The following is a 23,058-nucleotide window of genomic DNA, read 5'->3' as shown; positions in this document are numbered from 1 at the left end:
CAGTTTTATTAATTAAAATTAAAAACAAAAAATGATGGCTTTGTGTTGATTTGTATCTTCCAAGGCTGCCCTTTCATGAATTCTATGTTCTTATATTTAGGCTTCAATTAGGAACTAAACTGTGCTCTTTGTTCAATATTTACAGCACAACTCCTCTTTAATAGGTGATACCTCCCATCATTCTCTACTAACCTTTAGTTTGAATTCAAGTACTGCACTGTATCCAGTTTTCTGACATGTAATGTTGACTGTTCCACCAAGTTCCAGTGTCATTGTGCCATAAAGAATTCCTAAAGAAAAAAACAATTTTGACAAAAGGTTGAAGCAACAGACACTGGCTAATAACAAGCAGAGCTTTAAAATCTAATCTCCTTCTAGAAAAAACTAATAATTCAAGGGTATTCTGTGCTACCCAAAAACAATCTATAATATACATAGAAAGCTGGCTCTGTGGGATTTATATAGATAGCAGTTGATTCACATTATTTGCAGATTCCATATTTACCAACTCACATTCTCACTAAAACATATTAGTAATCCCAAAATCAACACCCACAGCACTCCTGCAGTCATTCGTGGACATGCGCAAAACAGCAAAAATTTTGAGTTGCCCAATGTGCACACTGCCAGCTGAGGTCGAACAAAGTGACACTCTGCCTTCGGGTTTCATCTCTCGTGTGGTAAACAAGTGTCTTTTGTGCAGTATATCTATTGCCACATTTTTTTGCATTTTTGTGCTTTTTGTTGGTGATTTTACTGTTTAAAATGGCCCCCAAATGTAGTGCTAAAGTGCTGTCTAGTGTTCCTAAGCAGAGAAGGCTGTGATGTACCTTGTGGAGAAAATATGATTGTTAAAACTTGATTCAGGTATGAATTATAGTGCTGTTGGCTATTAGTTCAATGTTAGTGAATCAACAATATATATTAAATAAGGTGTCTTTAAATAGAAACAAGGTTACGTATTGGTTGGTTGATGAAAATGTGACCAGAGGCTCACAGGAACCTAACCTTATACTTCCCCAAGGAGCAAGGAAGGGTTCAGTATTCCTTAATTCAGTGTTTGTGGTGACTTCATAGAACATAACTACTGCAAATAACAAGAATCAACTGTACAAGTAAGACAAATTTTGAAAATCCCCCAAAATAGTTTCTGTGGCTAAAAAGTTGGGGAAATTTGGAGTTTAAGAAAGTTAAACAGATTGTGTGTGTGTGTGTGTGTGTGTATCTTTTCTTGGACTAAACTGTTAAGGCAGCCTTAATAGGCAAATGCAGAATGTTAATTTCTAAGAGGGGAACACTATGCAATGTTTCTCATACTTATTTGGCTATGAAACTCTTATTTTGTAAAACAATTTGTGAGGGTAGTGATTTGGGGAACACATCTTAGAAAATACACAAGGGTAAAAAAAAATCATTATTTCCTATGCTCATTCACAAGGGGTTATAATTTGTTCTTCTCCGTGCAATAAAAACATTGCTATAAAAATTTTTTTCCCTATTGCTACTTGGTTGTGGATGTCATTGAGTCTCTACATGAAATATCATTTTATTTCTTCCAAATGATATAAAAATTAAAAATATATTTCTTATCAATTCAATTAATAATTTCAGATATTTCACTTCATGCCTATTTCAAGAACCATTCATAAACCTCTGAGAATTACCTAGCCTGAGGCCACAAGTTGGCCTTAGTACGAGGCAGGTTGATGCTACAGTGGATGGGAGTCAACAAGCTTCGAGTTTAGTCTCAGTATTCTTACTAACTAGCTAGTTTGGCCTTGGATAAGATTCTTACTCTCCCAGTTTTCTCATCTATGAAATGGGGCCATATGAAATAATTTCAATGTTTTCACGAATCAGTTCCTAAAATAGAGGATAATTACCCCAAAAAATTACTTTTAAGAAATCAGTTGGAAGGGAGGGTATAGATAATGACCAAGCTGAGTGTTTAAGCTGATGCCCTCTATAGCACAAGAGTGCTGACTGCAGAGATCTTTATCCTGCCACATCCTAGCAGTGTGAGCTCAGGCAAATTAACCTCTTTGTGCCTTGTTTTCCTCATCCACAAAACACCTACTTTACAGGGCTGCTGGAGTGACTAGATGAGTTTATAAATGTAAAGTGCACAGAATAGTTGGGAGTTGGGCCTGTCATAAATGATAGTTATTATTTAATATCTTTATCTCCCACTAAATAATGGGAAAAAAGTATAATACATTAATTTTTTTAAAATTGCCAAATGAGGATGAGAAAATTTTTTAAAGGCCTAAGTACAATGAAAAGCGGTAAATTAAAATTTAAAAAAAAAGGGGGGCCAGCCCGGTGGCGCAAGCAGTTAAGTGCGCACGTTCCGCTGCGGCGGCCCGGGGTTCGCCGGTTCGGATCCCGGGTGCGCACTGACGCACCGCTTGTTAAGCCATGCTGTGGCGGCGTCCCATATAAAGTAGAGGAAGATGGGCATGGATGTTAGCCCAGGGCCAGTCTTCCTCAGCAAAAAAAAAAAAAAAAGGGGGAGGATTGGCATTGGATGTTAGCTCAGGGCTGGTCCTCCTCACAAAAAAAAAAAAAGAAATTTAAAAAAAAGGAGTGGTAGTGTAAGAAAATGAAAATCACTTTTACAAATTCTGAAATAATAGGCAATTTCATCAAATTTTAAAACCTGAACATAAGGCAAATGAAATTCCATTATTATAAATCAGCCTCTTCCAACCAGACTGTGTGTCACAAAAAGTCCACTGTGGGTGAATTAATTCACCACAGAAATATTCAGTAGATGATAGCAATAATCTTAAGCATCTGTAAACCAGAGACACTTTCAAACGAAAAGCTGACTCCATTAATCTCGAAATGTAACAAATTATAGCCACATATATTTACTTAAAAAGAAGGTTTAAGGAATATTTAACTCAATTATGGAAAATATTTACCTTTACAATGAGCATATGGCATTGTCATTACATAATCTTCACCTCTATTCAAGAAAGTTAAACGTGCTTCTCCTTCTAATATTGCAGATAATGAGTTTCCTGAAATAAATATTGTTTATTAAATTTCACAAAACTAATTCAACCAATTCAAAACAAACAAAACATATTTAGGACACCGACCAGACATCTACAGTGGAATGTCTTAAAAATGTTTCAATTTCAACATGCCCAAACATATATTTGTTATCTTATATCCCAAACATATTTGATCCATATTCCTATTCTTACAAAATGAGTACTTTTAAAAGGTAAAGTTATGTGCTTGTTATTTTATATGAGGCTCTTAAGAAAAATCTTAAACATGCAGAACACACAATAAAATCACTGTATAGCTTAATTTGTCCATTTTTTAATAAAAATATTTTTTTATCTGTGTCACATTAGCCAGCCCTAGTGGCCTAGCAGTTAAGATCCGGCGCTCTTACTGCCACCACCCAGGTTCGTTTCCCTATCAGGGAACCACACCCCCCCATCTGTCGATCATCATACTATGGTGGCTGTGTGTTGCTGTGATGCTGAAAGGTATGCCACCAGTATTTCAAATACCAGCAGGGTCACCCATGGTGGACAGATTTCAGCAGAGCCTCTAGACTAAGACAGACTAGGAAGAAGGACCTGGCCACCCACTTCCAAAAAAAACTGGCCAAGAAAACCGTATGAATAGCAGCGGAGCATTGTTTGATACAGAGCCGGAGGGTGAGAGGATGGCCAAAAAGACCTGGCAGGGTTCCATTCTGCTGTACACAGGGTAGCTAGGAGTCAGAATCTACTTGACAGCACTAACAACAACAAAGTCTCATTATTTAGTTAAGTCCCCAGTTTTAAGTACTTATAATTGACATAATAATACTATAGATAATTTAGAAAAATTAAAAATATGCATAACCCACCAAAATGTAATTGATGATAAAATTTCATGGTATTTTCTTCTAGCTTTTCTCCCATATGTATTTTTCTTTCCCCCTAGTTTTATTGCAGTATACTTTACGTACAATATGTGACCCATTTTAAGTGTGCACTTGATAGTCTTGGCAATTGTATACAGTCATGTAACCACCACCACCACAATGAAGATACAGAACTTTCCATCACCCTAAAAAGTTCTCCCTTGCTCTTTGGCAGTCAATCGTTTCCTCCAGGCCCAGGAAACCACTGCTCTGGTCTCTATCACTGAGTTTTACCTATTCTAAAATTTTTGTATACATGACATCATAGAACATGTAGTTTGTATTTAACTTCTTTCCTTTAGCAAAATGTTCTTCAGATTCATCCATGCTGCTGTATCAACATTTCACGCCATTTTAACAATATTAAAAAATCTAATATATGAAATAATGTATCTCCATTTACTTAAATCTTCTTTAATTTTCCCCAGCAATGTTTTGTAGTTTTCAGTGTACAGGTCTTACATATCTTTCATTAAATTTATTCCTAAGTATTTTATATTTCAGATACTATTTTTTTTTTTAAACTTCATTCTGCAAGGGTTCATTTCTACTATATAGAAATACAACTGATTTTTGTGAGGCCGGCCCGGTGGCGTAAGCGGTTAAGTGCACGCGCTCCGCTGCAGCGACCCGGGGTTCGCCGGTTTGGATCCACGCGCACCGACACACTGCTTGTTAAGCCATGCTGTGGTGGTGTCCCATATAAAGTAGAGGAAGATGGGCATGGATGTTAGCCCAGGGCCAGTCTTCCTCAGCACAATGAAAGAGGAGGATTGGCATCAGATGTTAGCTCAGGGCTGGTCTTCCTCACAAAAAAAAAAAAAGGAAAAAAAGAAAACAAATACAACTGATTTTGGTACTTTGACCTTGTATCCTGCAACCTTACTAACTTCACTTATTCTAGTAGTTCTAGTAATTTTTTTGTATATTCTTGAGGATTTTCTATAAAGATCAGGTATGTATATGGTTTAACGTCTTCCTTTCTAATACGCATGCTTTTTCTTTAACTTGCCTACTGCATTAGCTAGGACCTCTAATACCATTTCATTCAGAAGTAGTGAGAGTGAATATCCTTGCCTTATTCCTGACCTTAAGTAAAAATTATTCAATTTTCACTTTAAGAGTATGAAGTTGGCTATATATTTTCATAGATGCCTTTAATCTAGTCCTAGTTTGTTGAGAGCTTTTATTGTGAATGGGTGGTGAATTGTGTCAAATGCTTTTTCTGCATCTATTAAAATGATAGGGCTTTCGGGGCCGGCCAGGTGGTGCAGCTGTTAAGTGCGCGGGCTCTGCTTCGGCAGCCCAGGCACACACCGATGCACTGCTTCTCAAGCCATGCTGTGGCAGCATCCCATATACAGTAGAGGAAGATGGGCACAGATGTTAGCCCAGGGCCAATCTTCCTCAGCAAAAAGAGGAGGATTGGCATGGGATGTTAGCTCAGGGCTGGTCTTCCTCACAAAAAAAAAAAAAAGATACAGTTTTCCTTTATTCTACTAATATGAATTACACTGGTTGATTTTCAGATCATATATCAACCTTGTATTCCTGAAATAAACCCCACTTGATTATGATATATATCCTTTCTACATATCCTTTTGTGTGTGTATTATCCTTTATATATATTGATTTGTTAAAATTTGTTAAGGATTTTTGCATGTATATTCGTGAGAGATATTGATCTGTAGTTTTCTTGTAATGTTGGTTTCGGGATTAGGGTAATGCTGGCCTCATAAAATGAGCTGAGCAGTGTTTCCTCCTCTTCTGTTTTCTGTAAGAAGTTGTATAGAATTGGTATTATTTCTTCTTTAAATGTTTAGAAGAAATCCAGACACCTGGGCCTGGAGTATATCTTTGAAGACAGATTTGAAATTAGTAATTCAATTTCTTTCACTGATTTAAGGCTATTAAAATTTTATGTTTCTTCTTAGGTCAGTTTTGGTAATTTGTGTTTTCCAAGGTATTTGCCATTTCATATAAGCTGTCAAATTTATTGGCATAAAATTGTCCATAATATTTCCTTATCATCCTTTCAGTGCCTGGAGGATCAGTAATGATTCTACTTATTTATTTCTAATTTGTATTCTTTTTTTCTTGATCAGTCTAAAATCAACTTTTGGATTCTCTGATTTTCTGTATTGACTGTCCACTTTCTACACTGATGTCAGGTCTTCATTACTTCCTTTCTTCTATTTACTCTGAATTTAATTAGCTTTTTTTATAATAGGGTAAAAAGTTAGATGACTGATTTAGATCTTTCGCCTTTTATAATTTGAAGTTATAAATTTGCCTCTAAGCAGCGATTTTGCTGCATCCCACAAATTTTGATGTTATATTTTCATTATTTTTAGTTTAAAATATTTTCTAATTTCTCTTGTGATTTCTTCTTTAGCCCATTAATTATTTAGAAGTACGCTGTTTAATTTCCAAACACTTGGAGTTTACCTTGAGTTTATCTTATTATCTATTTCTAGTTCTATTTCTTTTTTTTTTTTTTTTTTTTTTTTTTTGGCGAGGGAGATCAGCCCTGAGCCAACATCCGTGCTAATCCTCCTCTTTTTTTGCTGAGGAAGACCGGCTCTGAGCTAACATCCATTGCCAATCCTCCTCCTTTTTTTTTCTTTTCCCCCCCAAAAGCCCCAGTAGATAGTTGTATGTCGTAGTTGCACATCCTTCTAGTTGCTGTATGTGGGACTCGGCCTCAGCATGGCCGGAGAAGCGGTGCGTCGGTGCGCGCCCGGGATCCGAACCCGGGCCGCCAGTAGCGGAGTGCGAGCACTCAACCACTAAGCCAGGGGGCCGGCCCCCTAGTTCTATTTCATTGAAGTTCCAGAACATAAAATTTAAGTCTTTTGAAATTTATGGAGAGTTGTTTAATGGTCAAACATATGGTCTATACTAGTGAAAACACCATATATGTACTTGAAAATAATGTGTATTCTGTGATTGTTGACTGTAATGTTTTAGAAATATCAGTTGGGGCAAGGTGGTTGATAGTCTTCTTCAGGTCTTATATGTCTTTGCTTATATTTCATCTAGTTGTCTTATCATTTGCTGACAAGAGAGTGTGAATATCTGTAACTATGATTTTGGAACTGCCTATTTCTCTCCTTAATTCTACTTTTGCTTCATGTATTTTCAAGTTCTGTGATTAGGCATACACACATTTACAATTACTATGCTTTCCTAATGTACTAAACTATTTGTGTCTTTACATTTAAAATGTGTTAGTCCTTGCTGTCTTATTCAATCTAACAAACTCTGTCTTTAAATTATTTTGGCCATTAACACTGATGTAGAGAGAAGTCAAGATGGCGGCAGAAGCAGACTCTGAACTCACCTCCTCCCACAGACACAGCCAATTTACAACTACTTGTGGAAAAATTACCCCTGAGAGAGAACTGAAAACTGGGTAAGAGGAACTCCTGCAACAAACGACAATCCTAATTGAAGTGGAAGAGGCAGAAACTCCCTTCTGGAGAGGAAAAACGCCACCTCAACAAGCCGCCAGCTTCATGGCCGCCCGGGAGCAGCCCAAAGGTACACAGCCTGCCCTAGAGGAGCGGGGCCGTGCCGGGGAGCGCTCCTGCTGTAGGCATTTTGTGGACCCAGCACAATCAAGAAGAGTGGCATAATATCTGACTTTGCCTGCTACTAAAACATTGTGGAGTACACCCAGAAAAGCTGGTTCACAAAGAAATTAAAACCAGCTCCTAAAGGGCCCAGGCGCAAACTCACCCGGTTCAGAAAGCAACCTAAAATCACCAGAAAGAAAGGTACACAGTGCATTGGTGAAAAGAGACTCACCTGACAGGCTCTGAGTGCATCACAGTGAGAGTTGAGACCTCTCCAGGGACTGGGACATTGGCGGCGGCCATTGTTGTGGCCTGGTGTGGGTGTGCTGACACAGAGGCCATTGGAGTTCTCCCCGGGGCCTACTAGTCCAGGGTCTGCCCCACCCACCAGAGGACCAATTTAATCCAGCTCAGCCAGGGCAGGCAGCCCACCCTAGAGACTGGCCCCACCCAACAATAAGCCCTCAGGCAACTTGTAGGCCTGCATAGATTGGTGAGTGCATTCTCTGCAGCCTGGCGACTGAGCCCATTTCAGTGGGGCAGAGCATGCACAAGGAGCGGGTGGAGAGTGTGGGGCTCCCGCCGTGGAGAGACTGGGTCCACTTCGGGAGGTCGGGGTGCGCACACGGGGCAGGACTGTGTTGACTGTGTGTGTGGACCTGTGGGCAGCAGGGCTTGTCAGCTGCAGAAGACTTGTACTTCTCAAAGACCCACATAGGGGGTTTGCCCCCCCTTACAAAGCCTCAAACAATGGGGTGCTCCCATGCCAGAGGCCAGCCCCACCCAGCTGCAATCCTCAGAGAGCTGACAAGAGACCTAAAGGCTGGAGGCCTATAGCAATTGTAAGCCCCTGAGCCTAACAACCTGCCACGCTGGGGCCCTACTCACATAAAAGAAATACTGCAACACAAATGCAGTATTAGAACTTGCAGCCAAATGTGCTGGGGGTCCCCACACCTGATAAAGAGACTGAAGGGCCCATAACAACTACAAGCAGCTGAGCATTACAATAGCTGGCCAGGAGCATAACTCAGCCTCCCTGGGCGCCTACAGGGAGAGCAAACACGCCACAACAGAAGGACACACATAGCCCACACAGGGGTCACTCCTGGAACATTGAGAATCGAGGGAAGCACACTGCAGGCCTCCTAAGGCATCACTTATATAAGGTCACCTATCCAAGAGCAGGAGATCTAGCTGAACTACCTAATACGTAGAAACAAGCACAGGGACAGAGGCAAAATGATGAGGCAAAGGAATACATTCCAAGTGAGGGAACAGGACAAAACCCCAGAAAAGGAAGTAAGTGAAACAGAAATGAGCAATCTACCAGACACAGAGTTCAAACAAAGAATGTTAAGGATGCTCACTGAGCCGGGGAGGAGAGCAGATGAACTCAGTGAGAATGTCAACAAAGAAATGGAAGATATAAAAAAAAAAACAAACAGAAATGAAGAATATGATACTGGAAATGAAAAACTCACTAGAGGGACTCAAAAGCAGAGTAGAGGATACAGGAGAACGGATCTGCGAGCTGGATGAAAGACTAGGAGAAATCACCCAAGCTGAACAAATAAAAGAAAAAGAATTAAAAAGAGTGAGCACAGTCTAAGGGACCTCTGGGACAACATCAAGCACACTAACATCCATGTTATAGGTGTCCCAGAAGGAGAAGAGGGAGACAAAGGGGCAGAGAATCTAGTTGAAGAAATAATAGATGAAAACTTCCCTAACCTAAGGAAGGAAACAGACATCCAGGTACAGGAAGAACAGAGAGCATCAAACAAGATAAACTCAGAGAGGCTCACACCAAGACACATCATAATCAAAATGTCCAGAATTAAAGATAAAGAGAGAATCCTAAAAGCCGCACGAGAAAGACAAGTTACATACAAAGGAAACCGCATAAGGCTATCAGCTGACTTCTCAGCAGAAACCTTACAGGCTAGAAGAGAGTGGTACGATATATTTAAAGTGCTAAAAGGAAAAAACTTACAGCCAAGAATACTCTACGTGACAAGGTTATCATTCAAAATGGAAGAAGAGATAAAAAGTTTCCCAGACAAGCAAAAATTAAAGGAGTGTGTCACCAAGAAACCAATACTACAAGAAATGTTAAAGGGACTGATTTAAGGGGAAAAGAGAAGCCCACAAATGGGGAAAATTATCTATTTCCATGATAAGAGGGTAATGGATACAAATGCAGAAAAAAGAGGTTAGATATGATATCAAAAATATAAAATGAGGGAGGAGGGGAGTTAAAGAGTAGAGCTTTCAGACAGAAGTCAAACTAAAGAGACCATCAATTCTGTATAGAAGAAAGGAACAGAGAAGGACTACTAAAACACTGAGAAAAAAACAGTTAAAAAACAGTAGTAAGTACATACTTATCAATAGCTACTTTAAACGTCAATGGACTAAATGATCCAATTAAAAGGCACAGGGTGGCTGACTGGATAAAAAAACATGACCCACATATAAGCTGCATACAAGAGACACACTTCAGACCTAAAGACACTCACAAACTGAAAGTGAAGGGATGGAAAAACATACTCCACGCAAATGGCAATGAAAAGAAAGCTGGGGTAGCAGTACTCATATCAGACAAAATAGACTTTAAAACAAAAACTGTAAAAAGAGACAAAAAAGGGCATTACATAAAGATCAAGGGAACAATCCAACAAGAGGATATAACACTATGCACCCAACGTAGGAGCACCTAAATATATAAAGTAATTATTAACAGACATAAAAAGAGAAATAGACAGTAACACAATAATAGTAGGGGACTTTAACACTCCACTTACACCAACGGATAGATCATCCAAACAGAAGATCAATAAGGAAACATTGGCCTTAAACGACACCCTAGAACAGATGGACCTAGTAGATATATACAGAGCATTCCATCCAAAAACCGAAGAATACACGTTCTTTTCAAATGCACATGGAACATTCTCCAGGATTGATCCCATATTAGGCCACAAAACAAGTCTCCATAAATTTAAGAAGATTGAAATAATACCAAGCATCTTTTCTGACCACAATGGTATGAAACTAGAAATCAACTATAGGAAGAAAATCAGAAAAGCCACAAATACATGGAGATTAAACAAAATGCTAATGAGCAATGATGGGGTCAACGAAGAAATCAAAGGAGAAATAAAAAAATACCTGTAGACAAATGAAAATGAAAATACGACATGCCAGAATTTATGGGATACAGCAAAAGTGGTTCTAAGAGGGAAGTTTATTGCAATACAGGCCTATCTCAACAAACAAGAAAAATCTCAAATAAACAATCTCACAATGCACCTAAAGGAACTGGAAAAAGAAGAACAAAGAACAAAATCAGTAGAAGAAGGGAAATAATAAAAATCAGAGCAGAAATAAATGAAATAGAGACTAAGAAAACAATAGAAAAAATTAATAAAACCAAGAGCTGGTTCTTTGAAAAGATAAACAAAATTGATAAACCTTTAGCTAGACTCACCAAGAAAAAAAGAGAGAAGGCTCAAATAAGTAAAATCAGAAATGAAGAGGAGAAATTACAACAGACACCTCAAAAATACAAAAGATTATAAGAGAATACTATGTAAAGCTACATGCCAACAAATTCGACAATCTGGAAGAAATGGATAAACTCTTAGAATCATACAACCTTCCAAAACTGAATCAAGAAGAAATAGAGAATTTGAATAGACCAATCACCAGTAAGGAGATCCAAACAGTAATCAAAAACCTCCCCCAAAATAACAGTCCAGGACCAGATGGCTTCCCTGGTGAATTCTACCAAACATTCAAAGAAGACTTAATACCTATCCTTCTCGAACTCTTCCAAAAAGTTGAGGAGCAGGGGAAGCTCCCTAACTCATTCTACAAAGCCGACATTACCCTGATACCAAAACAAGACAAGGAGAACACAAAAAAAAGAAAATTACAGGCCAATATCACTGATGAACATCGATGCAAAAATCCTCAACAAAATAATAGCAAATCGCATACAACAACACATTAAAAAGATTATACACCATGATCAAGTGGGATTTATTCCAGGTATGCAGGGATGGTGCAACATTCGCAAATCAATCGACATAATACACATTAATAAAATGAAGAATAAAAATTACATGATCATCTCAATAGATGCAGAGAAAGCATTTGACAAGATACAGCATCCATTTATGATAAAAACTCTGAATAAAATGGGGATAGAAGGAAAGTACCTCAACATAATAAAGGCCATATATGACAAACCCATAGCTAATATCATCCTCAATGGTGAAAGACTGAAAGCTATCCCTCTAAGAACAGGAACTAGACAAGAATGCCCACTGTCACCACTCCTATTTAACATAGTACTGGAAGTCCTAGCCAGAGCAATCAGGCAAGAAAAAGAAATAAAAGGGATCCAAATTGGAAAGGAGGAAGTGAAACTCTCACTATTTGCAGATGAAATTATTTTATATACAGAAAACCCTAAAGAATCCACCAAAAAACTTTTACAAGTAATAAACGAATATGGTAAAGTTGCAGGATACAAAATCAACATACAAAAATCAGTTGCATTTCTATACACTAACCATGAAGTATCAGAAAGAGAAATTAAGACTACAATCCCACTTATAATTGCAACAAAAAGAGTAATATAGCTAGGAATAAACTTAACCAAAGAGGTGAAAGATCTCTACACTGAAAAATATAAAACATTGCTGAAAGAAATTGAAGAAGACACAAAGAAATGGAAAGATATTCCGTGCTCTTGGATTGGAAGAATTAACACAGTTAAGATGTCCATACTTCCTAAAGCAATCTATAGATTCAATGCAATCCCTGTCAAAGTTCCAACAACATTTTTCACAGAAATAGAACAAAGAATCCTAAAATTTATATGCAACAACAAAAGACCCCAAATAGCTAAAAGAATCTTGAGAAAAAAGAACAAAGCTGGAGGTATCAGACTCTTTGATTTCAAAATATACTACAAAGCTATAATAACCAAAACAGCAGGGCACTGGCACAAAAACAGACACACAGAGCAATGGAATAGAATCAAAAGCCCAGAAATAAACCCACACATCTATGGACAGCTAATCTTCGACAAAGGATCCAAGAACATACAATGGAGAAAAGAAAGTCTCTTCAACACATGGTGCTGGGAAAACTGGACAGCCACATGCCAAAAAATGAAAGTAGACCCTTACCTTACACCATACACAAAAATTAACTCAAAATGGATTAAAGACTTGAATGTAAGACCTGAAACTATGAAACTTCTAGAAGAAAACATAGGCAGTATGCTCTTCGACATCGGTCTTAGCAACATATTTTCAAGCACCACGTCTGACCGGCCAAGAGAAACAATAGAAAAAATAAACAAATGGGACTACATCAAACTAAAAAGCTTCTGCATAGCAAAGGAAACCATCAACAAAACGAAAACACAACCTAACAATTGGGAGAAGATATTTGCAAACCATACATCTGATAAGGGCTTAATCTCCAAAATATATAAAGAACTCAGGCATCTCAACAACAAAAAAACTAACAACCCAATTCAAAAATGGGCAAAAGACCTGAACAGACATTTCTCCAAAGAAGATATACAGATGGCCAACAGGCACATGAATATGTTCAACATCATTAACTATCAGGGAAATGCAAATCAAAACTACAATGAGAAATCACCTCACGCCCGACAGAATGGCTATAATTAACAAGACAGGAAACAACATATGTTGGAGAGGATGTGGAGAGAAGGGAACTCTCATACACTGCTGGTGGGAGTGCAAACTGGTGCAGCCACTATGGAAAACAGTATGGAGATTCCTCAAAAAATTAAGGATAGAACTACCATATGATCCAGCTATTCCACTGTTGGGTATTTATCCAAAGAACTTGAAAACACCAATGCGTAAAGATACATGGATCCCTGTGTTCACTGCAGCATTATTCATAATAGCCAAGACTTGGAAGCAACCTAAGTGCCCATCAAGGGATGAATGGATAAAGAAGATGTGCTATATATACACAATGGAATACTACTCAGCCATAAGAAACGATGAAATCCAGCCATTTGTGACAACATGGATGGACATTGAGGGTATTACGCAAAGTGAAATAAGTCAGAGGGAGAAGGTCAAATACCACATGATCTCATTCATTAAGTAGTAGATAATAACAACAATAAACAAACACATAGAGACAGAGATTGGATTGGTGGTTACCAGAGGGGAAGGGGGGAGGGAGGAGGGTGAAAGGGATAATTCGGCACATGTGTGTGGTGATGGGTTGTAATTAGTATTTGGGTGGTGAACATAATGTAATCTATGCAGAAATAGAAGTATAATGATGTACACCTGAAATGTATACAATGTTATAAACCAATGTTACTGCAATAAACAAAAAATTAAAAAAAAAAAACAAAAAACCATTGATGTAATTATGATGAGTGGGTTTTTCTATTTGTTCTCTCTGATTTCTATTCCTTGATCAAGCTTTCCTGCTACTTTTAAAAATAATCTGAATTTTCGTTTTTAGAATTTCAATATTCTTATTGGCTTTTTACCTATACTTCTTGGCATTATTTTTTGTGTGTGTGCAAACGTGCCACACGTGTTCTAGGGTAGAGTTTCTTAATAGCAGCACTACTGACATTTGGGGCTAGAGAAGTCTTTGTTGTGGCAGGCTCTCCTATGCACTGTAGGCTATTTAGCAGCATCCCTGGCTTCTACCTACCAAATACACCAACTGTGAAAACCACAATGTCTTCAAACATTGTCAAAGTCTCCTGGGAGGCAAAACTGCCCCTAAGTTGAGGACCACGGTTTTAGGGATTATAAATATTTACCTTTAAAATTTCACAGTCCACCTACAAATTATTCTACTTGTATAAAATGTAGAAACTTTGCAACTTCTAGCTCCATTCTCTTCTAAGCCTTTATGTTATAGTTATATGTGTTATATCTGTATATGCTATAAAACTCACAATACAATGTTAAAATTTTTGTTTCGGGGCCGGCCCCGTGGCTTAGTGGTTAAGTGCGTGCGCTCCGATGCAGGTGGCCCGGGTTCGGATCCCGGGCACACACAGACGCACTGCTTCTCCAGCCATGCTGAGGCCGCGTCCCACATACAGCAGCTAGAAAAATGTGCAACTATGACATACAACTATCTACTGGGGCTTTGGGGGAAAAATAAATAAAATTATAAAAAAAAAAAAAAAAAAATTTTTGTTTTGAACAGTAATATGTATTATATACAAATTGAGAGGAAAAAGCAAGAAAAAAATGTCTTCTGTATTTACCTGATATTTACCATTTCTGACAATCTTGTGTCCATTCTAAGGATCTGAGCTTCTATCTGGTATCCCTTATCTTCAGCCTGAAAAACTTTGTTTAGCTTTTCTTGTAGTATGAATCTTCGGGCAACAAATTCTTTTAGTATCTGAAAATGTCTTTATTCTTGTAGAATATTTTCACTGGATATAGAATTCTGCGTGGACAGTTATTTTCTTTCAACACTGCAGAGATGGTCCACTTTCCTGACTTCTTCATAGACTCTAATAAGAAGTTAGCCACTGCAGAATCATTGTTTTCCTGAATGTATTATATGGCTTTTCTCTTGATGTTTTCAAGATTTGCCTTTGATTTTGGCTTTCAACAGTTCGAATATGTTGTGTCTCGGCTTAGTGTCTTAACATTTATGCTGCTTGTTGTGTTCTTTGAGCATCTTGAATATAGAAATTTACACCTTTCATTAAATTTGGAGAACTTTTAGCCATCAGTTTTCCAACTCACTTTTTTCCTGTTTCATTGTCTCTCTCTTGTCCAATAACACATATGTTAGACCACGTGATATAACAGATGTGAGGCTCTGTTCATTTTTTAAAATAATTTTTCTCTGTGCTTTCCACATTGGATCATTTCCATTGATCTATTTACAAGGTTACTTACTCTTTCCTCTGTCATCTCCATTCTGCTGTAAAGTTCATTCCATGAATTTTTAATTTCAAATATTGTTTTCAGTTCTAGAATTTTTATTTGATTTTTAAAATATATTTCTATTTTTCTGCTAAGCTGTCCTATTTTTTCATTCACTGTGACCACATTTTCTTTTACTTATTAAAGGGCACTTACAGCCAATTAAAAATCCTTGTGTGTTACTTCCAACACTATATCTTGGGATTGGGCTTAGTTTATTTTCTTTTCCTTTGAGAATATGGTCTATTTTCCTGGGTCTTTAAGTTAGGTAACTTTGGACTTTATCCTAGATGTTATAAATGTTAAGTTGTGAAGACTCTGGATTCTATTATTTTTCTCCAATGAGAGCTGTTCCTTTGTTTTAGCACTAAGGCAATTATTTGGTTGGACTTGAATGACAAACGTTGTTTTTTGGGCAGCAGTCCTGTTCTGGATTTAGCCAGAGAAGTTGGTAGAGAGAATCTGGGATCCCCCTCTCTGGGATCTCTCTTTTCCTTTTGAGATTCCTGTTCTCTGTCCAGTGGCCAGGCTTTCTCTTCATTTAGCATCTAGTTCGCCAGGCCAGAAAGACTGCAATGTTTCCACCAGTGTACCTGCTAACTGCACCTGACCTGAGACTTAAAGCCATGAAAACAAGGATGTATTCTTTTTAATTCCTGTTTAAGAGTGTGCACTTCCCAAAGAATTTGCCTGCAACTGCTCTCTCTTCGATGTCTTCAGGTAGCTGTTTTTTGGTATTATGGCCAGATGTCTAGAGGAGGAGGACTGGTCTAGTAGGATCTTATTCAATCATTATTGTCCACATACATTTTTAACATAGTGCAACTACACAGATCTTTTATATCTAACTTTATACGTGTACTGGTATATCATAAAATCATTTCTCCTTTATTATACAGTATTCATAACTATAATATATCTTAAAATAACTGAATTTCCCCTTATTTTAAAGGAAATACTTGCTCTTTGTGGAAAAGTTGAAAAATCCAAAAACAATTACCCATAATTCCATCACCCAGGGTAATTATAAAATCTGAACATAATTCCTTGCATCTTTTTTCCCTATACATGAATGTATGCATGTTTTAAAGCAGAGTTGACTTAGTGTATATATTATTTATACTCCACTTTTCACTTAACATTATATCATAAGCGATTTCAAATTTTAGTGTACATCAGAATTTCCCGAGGAGACTATAAAAATGTATATTCTTGAGCCCGGTGATTTTGATTTAGTAAGTCAAGATCGGGGTTCAGGATTTCAAAATTTTAACTAATACTATAAGTGATTCTGAAATTCGTAGTTCACAGATGGCACCTGAAAAACAGGAGCAGTTCTCCCAAATGATAGTAGATTATTCAATCCATAGCAAAGTGGCTAAGCACCTATATTTTATCTGCTCTACAGAATATTAGACAGTCATTTAAAAATAAGTGGTTCTTAGGGCATAGAATAGTGGTACAAGAAAAGACAGATCAATAGATCAGAAAAGATAGCCCTTGAAACAGAAAACAGTAGCATTAAAAACCAGTGATAAATAAACCAAGTATTAGGAAAAAATTAGTTGGCTTTTGGGAAAAGAAAGTTGTGATCTTGCTTCATTCCACACATACTATATACAGAGAAATAAATCCCAGGCAAATTAAATAGCAATGGAAGCATAAAAGTATGAGAACATGTAAGTGAATTATTATATAAGCTGAAGTGAGCAACGGTTTTCTAACACAACATCAAAAGCAAAAACTATCAAAGGAAAAATTGATAGTTAACTACATTAAAATGTCAAGAAAGAGACGACTTGTGAGGAATATACTCTGGCCAGATGTCTTTAAATTTAGCTTAATTTAGACTCGAGAAAAGGAACTAATTCCTAGAACAACGTAAACTATTAAAACGCACCTAGCAAGATGTTTCTTTTGAGCAAGTCAGTAACCAAAGAAATGAGGACGTTATCAAAAAAGTGCCCTCACGAAGCCTGAATTTAGTAAATTCTTTCAAATTATAAAGGAACAAATAGCTCTGATATACACAAACTACACTATAACGCAGAGAAAAAAAGGCCAGCTGCTGAAGTAATCCCAGAAAGTGAGCTATGTACCTGGTACTCAATAAAAATGTCTACAAGGGTAGAACATAGACTCATAAAAGCCATTTACACTATAGTCAGAGTAGGGGCATAGAGGGATGGAAGGTGCAGTGGGGAGGGAATAACACAAACATATGTAACTTTCAGAAGAAAACACTCACTCTCTGAAACAAGTAAAATGTAAAACTAGGCAAAAAACCAAAACCAAACCCAAACAAAAACATCAAGGGAAATAAAAAACATCTTGAAGAAAAATAAAGGCATACACCACGTTCCTGGATCAAAAACTATTGTTAGATTTCCCTGTCACAGACAATCTATGGTTTTCCACTTTCTCAGGAAACCAGACCTTGGATTTCTATTGATGTATTTTATTTTTCCTGTTTTACCATAATTTTTTTTCTCTCAGGTTTAAAATTCTTCAGTTGAAATTTAATTTATTGATTTTTCTCCATTTAAAAGTTAATTTAAAAAAGCATTTAAAGTTATATATTTTCTACTGGTGTATAGTTTTGGCCATGATTTGTTTGAATTTTTATAGTTTCTAGATTAAGGTTTCCTACTGTAACTTTATTTCTCTGTTTTCCCTTGCACTTACAACAGTTTTTATTAGTATGTTATTTGGTCTGAGGTTAAATACCATTACTGATTGACCCTGGACCAAGTATTCTAACTGTACTTGGATTCTCTCTGTATTCAAAGAATAAATAGAAAGATCAACCCCTCAGATACCTTGAGATGGAACAAAAAACCTTAGTAGGGCTGAAGGCAAAATAAATGCATTATGCACCAAAATGGCTAGCTACAGTGGGCAATCATTACTCTGTCTTTTGATAAGTAGTGTCTGTGATGAATTTATACATACATGATGAATACACTTACACAAAATGAGTCATATCTCTATTTATGAATGGGCAAAGAAAAACACTGTAAAAGAAAGGCCATTAATCAAATAAAGATGATACTTAAAATGACATATAAATTTCTTACTGAAAACAGCCCAAGACATTGTCTATATAAAAGCTCACCAGAAAATACTACCTCCCAGGAAAGGGTACAGATTCAGACAAGTGGAAACTCACCATAGAACTTGGACTTAGCCAGGATACTACCACTAAGGCAAAAGCCATCTTTTCGGTTACTAACGTAAAAGGCAGATATTGGTGGATGATGGGACACCTGTTGAACAAAGAAAAAACATAAAACATAATAACATAAGCATATTATTGTGCTATTATCAAAAACTGAAGTCTTAAAAGTTTACTCTAATAATGAATAAGAAGAAACGTTTGGTAAGTAGTAAAATTAAATACTGATGATTGCAGTAACCACCCTCCAAGATGTATCCCAAGGAAACCCACCTCCTGGTATTCACACCGTAGGTGGGCTCCTCTTACACTGTACCAAAGTTAGTTTGTGTGCAAGTGATAGTATGTCACTTCTGAAATTAGGTTATAACACAGCATCCATCTCGGTGTCTCTCTCTCTCTCTCAGATCATTAGCTCTGAAAAGCCAGCTTCCATGTTGTGAACAACCCTACGGAGAGGCCCATGTGGCAAGGAACTGAGTCCTCCTGTCAAAAGCCATGCAATGAGCTTGGAAGTGCAGTCTTCCAGCCCAGCTGAGCCTCCAGATGACTGCAAGGCTGGCTGACATCTTGACTGCAACCTCCTGACAGACCCTGGGACTGACCCACCCAGCTAAGCAGCTCCCAGATTCCCGACCCTCACTGTAGGAGATAATATATGCTCATTGTTTTAAGCCATTAAGTTTTGGCAGTAATTTGTTATACAGCAATGGATAACTAATACAGTGGCTATTCTTCATATAGATTACTGAATAGGCTATAGGAAACTAACAAAAGCTTTGACAAATATGCTAGGTTAATAATCTAGTATTTTGGGCCGGCCCCATGGCTTAGCGGTTAAGTGCGCGTGCTCCACTACTGGTGGCCAGAGTTCAGATCCCGGGCGTGCACCGAGGCACTGCTTGTCCGGCCATGCTGAGGCCGCGTGCCACATACAGCAACTAGAAGGATGTGCAACTATGACGTACAACTATCTGCTGGGGCTTTGGGGTAAAAAAAAAAAAAAAAGGAGGAGGATTGGCAATAGATGTTAGCTCAGAGCCAGTCTTCCTCAGCAAAAAGAGGAGGATTAGCATGGATGTTAGCTCAGGGCTGATCTTCCTCACAAAAAAAAAAAAAAAAGAAAGAAAGAAAAAGAAATAATCTAGTATTTTATATATATATATATATATATACACACATACACACACACACACACCTTATGTTTTCTGAAATGAGACAAAGCTAAAATCAGTGAAACTCTTCTCAAGCTTCTCAATTTAGTGATGAATTATAATGAACCAAAATGCAAGATGGTATTATCATTAATTTTTAAAAAATTAATGTAGATGAGTGGTTTCAATCTGAGAGGTATATCAAAATCTCTAGGGAAGAGTAAGGTTTTTCAAATGACACACTGTCATCTCATCCTCCTTACATTCTAGGTGAGAATGATTAAATTGAGTCATTGGAACTGAGAGAGAATGTCATATTCCTCAGGTTTCTTAGGACCAGGAGGAAGACTGAGAATCATGAACACAGATGCATATAAGTTTAAGTTAATGAAAGAATAAAACTCAGAAATATTGTCGGACTGCCTACTATGTGTACAACAAAAAGAGAGGTCTCATGGGAAGGGTATACCTTCAAGGAGCTAACAATTCAATTAGAAATAAATATTCAGTAAAAAGTTAAATAACATAAGTGTTAACGTCATAATTGATAATCACAAAAAATCATACAGAAGATTGAGAAGGGAGAAATCACTGGCAGCTGCAGTCACCTGGATCATGAAAGACGAGTGGGTCAGAGTCTGTTTAGATAAAGAATAGCTAAGAAGAAATACTGGGGTGGGAGAATTAAATTTAAAAATAATGAGGCAAAAAAGAGCAATATCAGATTACCTAATTGTGAATGCACAGGCTCGACTACTGTAGAGGGCTCAGAGAAGCATGTAATTTGAGATAAACTCAGAAAGGTATGGAGGACCTTGAATGTCAGACAAATGGGTGTAAATTTGATTTAGGAACTGGGAACCACTCAAGAATTTTGGCCAAAAAAAAAAAAACCCAAAATGGGGCAGAGGCAGAAAAAAATACAGATTTATTTTTGGTCCCAGGATTCCAAGACTGCAACAGTAATACTTATGAGTATTTAGTACTATTCAGTACTAAAAGGTGAAATGCTTACCAAATGTTCATTATTAAAAAGGTTAATCAACAGTGAGTTCACTGAGTTAATATTTTCTATAAAAATATCCCAATAACTTTCAAATCGGTTTTGTTTCTGTAACATGCATTTCTAATACCTGTTCAGCAATATAAAAAGTTTTGCTGTTTGTTCTGGGATGAATCCACAAACAACGGAAAGTCTCACCAAGTATAGGATTATAAGGTTTCTTCAGTCCCTAGTAAAAAAACATACACGTTTCAAATTACAAACATGAAAGATTCAAAAGAGTTTAAAGGAGTCAAGATGGGTTTAACTGTATCATCTGGGAGCTATCCTTATAAAAATCACAGTAGTGACTGACATGAAATAAAATTAAACGCCTTCAATCATAATACAGATCTAAATGACCCAGTATTTTGCAATTCTGCTAACTCAGAGAGGCCCTGCAATGCAATCATTAATAAATAATCTAAAGATAACATAAAAAATAAAGAACTCACATAAGGCTAAAGAAAGTAAAACATAAACATTACCTTTGGCTTTTTATAGAATCCTGACAAATACCATTTCACTACCTTCTTCAAACGGAAGTAAGGATTTTCTTCAAGAGCAGCCCTGAAAAACAAAACAGTATACACAAAGCTTTTACAGAATATATCACAAATTCTCCCTCATATTTATCAAGTCAACAATTGAGTATTAGATATGACTGGAAAGCATAATTCATATTTAAAATAGATGGCAAAAACAACCACATAAATCAGTTTGCAAGAATCATTTTTCATAACCTGGTTACTTTTCTCCCTATTTTTCCTATTCTTTGATGAATGACCCAGGTCTTTGCTCAAGTAGTTTTGGAAACTCTTCAAACCAAGGTTTCTCAACTGGGATTATGTAGAACCCCAGATGTTGCTAGGGTTTCTGTGAGCAATTGTGATTGAAAAAAGTAAACATAGATTTTGAGCGTCAAGTACTGCATGATGCCTAGCATTCGCGACGATGGGGCAGTGGCCAAGCAGCCTCATTAAGAATTTCGTTAGAAGTCTTCAGTCCCATATGTCAGAGAAGGACCACACGCACTTGATTTACTCTGTTCTCAGTGGTTGATGTTAATTAGAGGAGCTCAACAGTAACTGGTGAGTGCTGCAGTACATGAGGGAGGACAATACGCTGATACCAGCCTTACCCATGCAAACTGCCTCCCTAAGTACAGGATTGTATGCCTTTTTAGTCCCTAGTACAAAAGAGAAGTTTCAAATCACAAATATGGAAGATTTAAAATAATTTAAACCAATCAAAAGGGTTTTAACCCATTTTTAGCCTTCAACCTCCCCTATGTGCTACCAACTGATTTTCCAGAGTGAACAAACTGTATCACTATAAAAAGACAATCCACGAATGATTTTCATTTTAAAGAAGAAGTTTTTAGAAGCCATGACTCAGCTGCCCCCTTGCCCTTTTGCTGTTGCTATAAACATTTGCAAAACATTGACTGTGTATGTCAGAAGTGAATTCTACTGAGAAGTTTTCATATATATATATTCTCCAAGAATTTTCCAATTATGTTATATATATATAAAACAATTTAACCATTTATTACTCCCTTCAAGCATGTCTGAAGGTCCAGTGTGGCGACTGTTGAAGATCAAGTGTGAGATGCAAGAGGCCGGGCCTAGGCATACTGACAATTGTGCCAAGTGGAAAAGTTGCACTTTTCAGGAGTAACAGCTCTCTGCCTATCTCATAGCAGAATTTAAATTCTTCTTACCATGCAATTTTGTTTAAAATTTTACATATACACAAAATACACAGTTCAAAACTCAAAGCAATACAAAGAAGTATACGTGTCTTGATATTGCCCCATCTTACTGTACTCTTCCTACTTACCTCCTACAGGCAACTTTTTTTTTTTATAAACAGTTTTCTTTAAGCATAAAGAAGCAAATATAAATATATAGTCTTTTTCTTAAAAAAAAAAAAAAGTGGCAAACTACACACATTCTTCTGTACCCTGCTTCTTTCGCACACTCACATAATCCTGAAGATCCCTCCAAATCAGTTTATAGAGTTCTTCCTTATGTGTCCATGTACCATACATTATTTAACTAGCCAACTGTGGCTGGACACTTCAGTTAGCTAACCTTTTTCTATTACCTACCTTGCTGCAACAATCTTGTATATATGTCATTTGGTAAATGTGGAGTTCTATCTGTAGGAGTTATTCCCAGAAGCAGGATT

General features: G+C 37.2%; 1 protein-coding gene across 6 annotated transcripts in view; it reads right to left on the bottom strand.

Annotated features, from left to right (window-relative positions):
* OSBPL8 (oxysterol binding protein like 8) overlaps positions 1-23,058 on the bottom strand; it is a 207,204-nt gene that overhangs the window by 27,866 nt on the left and 156,280 nt on the right. For all 6 annotated transcript variants that reach the window (XM_058568744.1, XM_058568745.1, XM_058568746.1 and 3 more), the window contains 5 exons: positions 21,354-21,435; positions 20,957-21,055; positions 18,664-18,760; positions 2,928-3,026; positions 193-290 (listed from right to left, as the gene is read on the bottom strand). In XM_058568744.1, the coding sequence (XP_058424727.1) occupies positions 193-290; positions 2,928-3,026; positions 18,664-18,760; positions 20,957-21,055; positions 21,354-21,435 (475 nt within the window). The remainder of the gene's footprint in view (positions 1-192; positions 291-2,927; positions 3,027-18,663; positions 18,761-20,956; positions 21,056-21,353; positions 21,436-23,058) is intronic.

The sequence above is a fragment of the Diceros bicornis genome, chromosome 25 (genome assembly GCF_020826845.1).
Source record: "Diceros bicornis minor isolate mBicDic1 chromosome 25, mDicBic1.mat.cur, whole genome shotgun sequence".
Lineage (NCBI taxonomy): Eukaryota > Metazoa > Chordata > Mammalia > Perissodactyla > Rhinocerotidae > Diceros > Diceros bicornis.
Note: the sequence above shows the minus strand (reverse complement) of the source record. Positions and strands in the feature narration are given on the sequence as shown.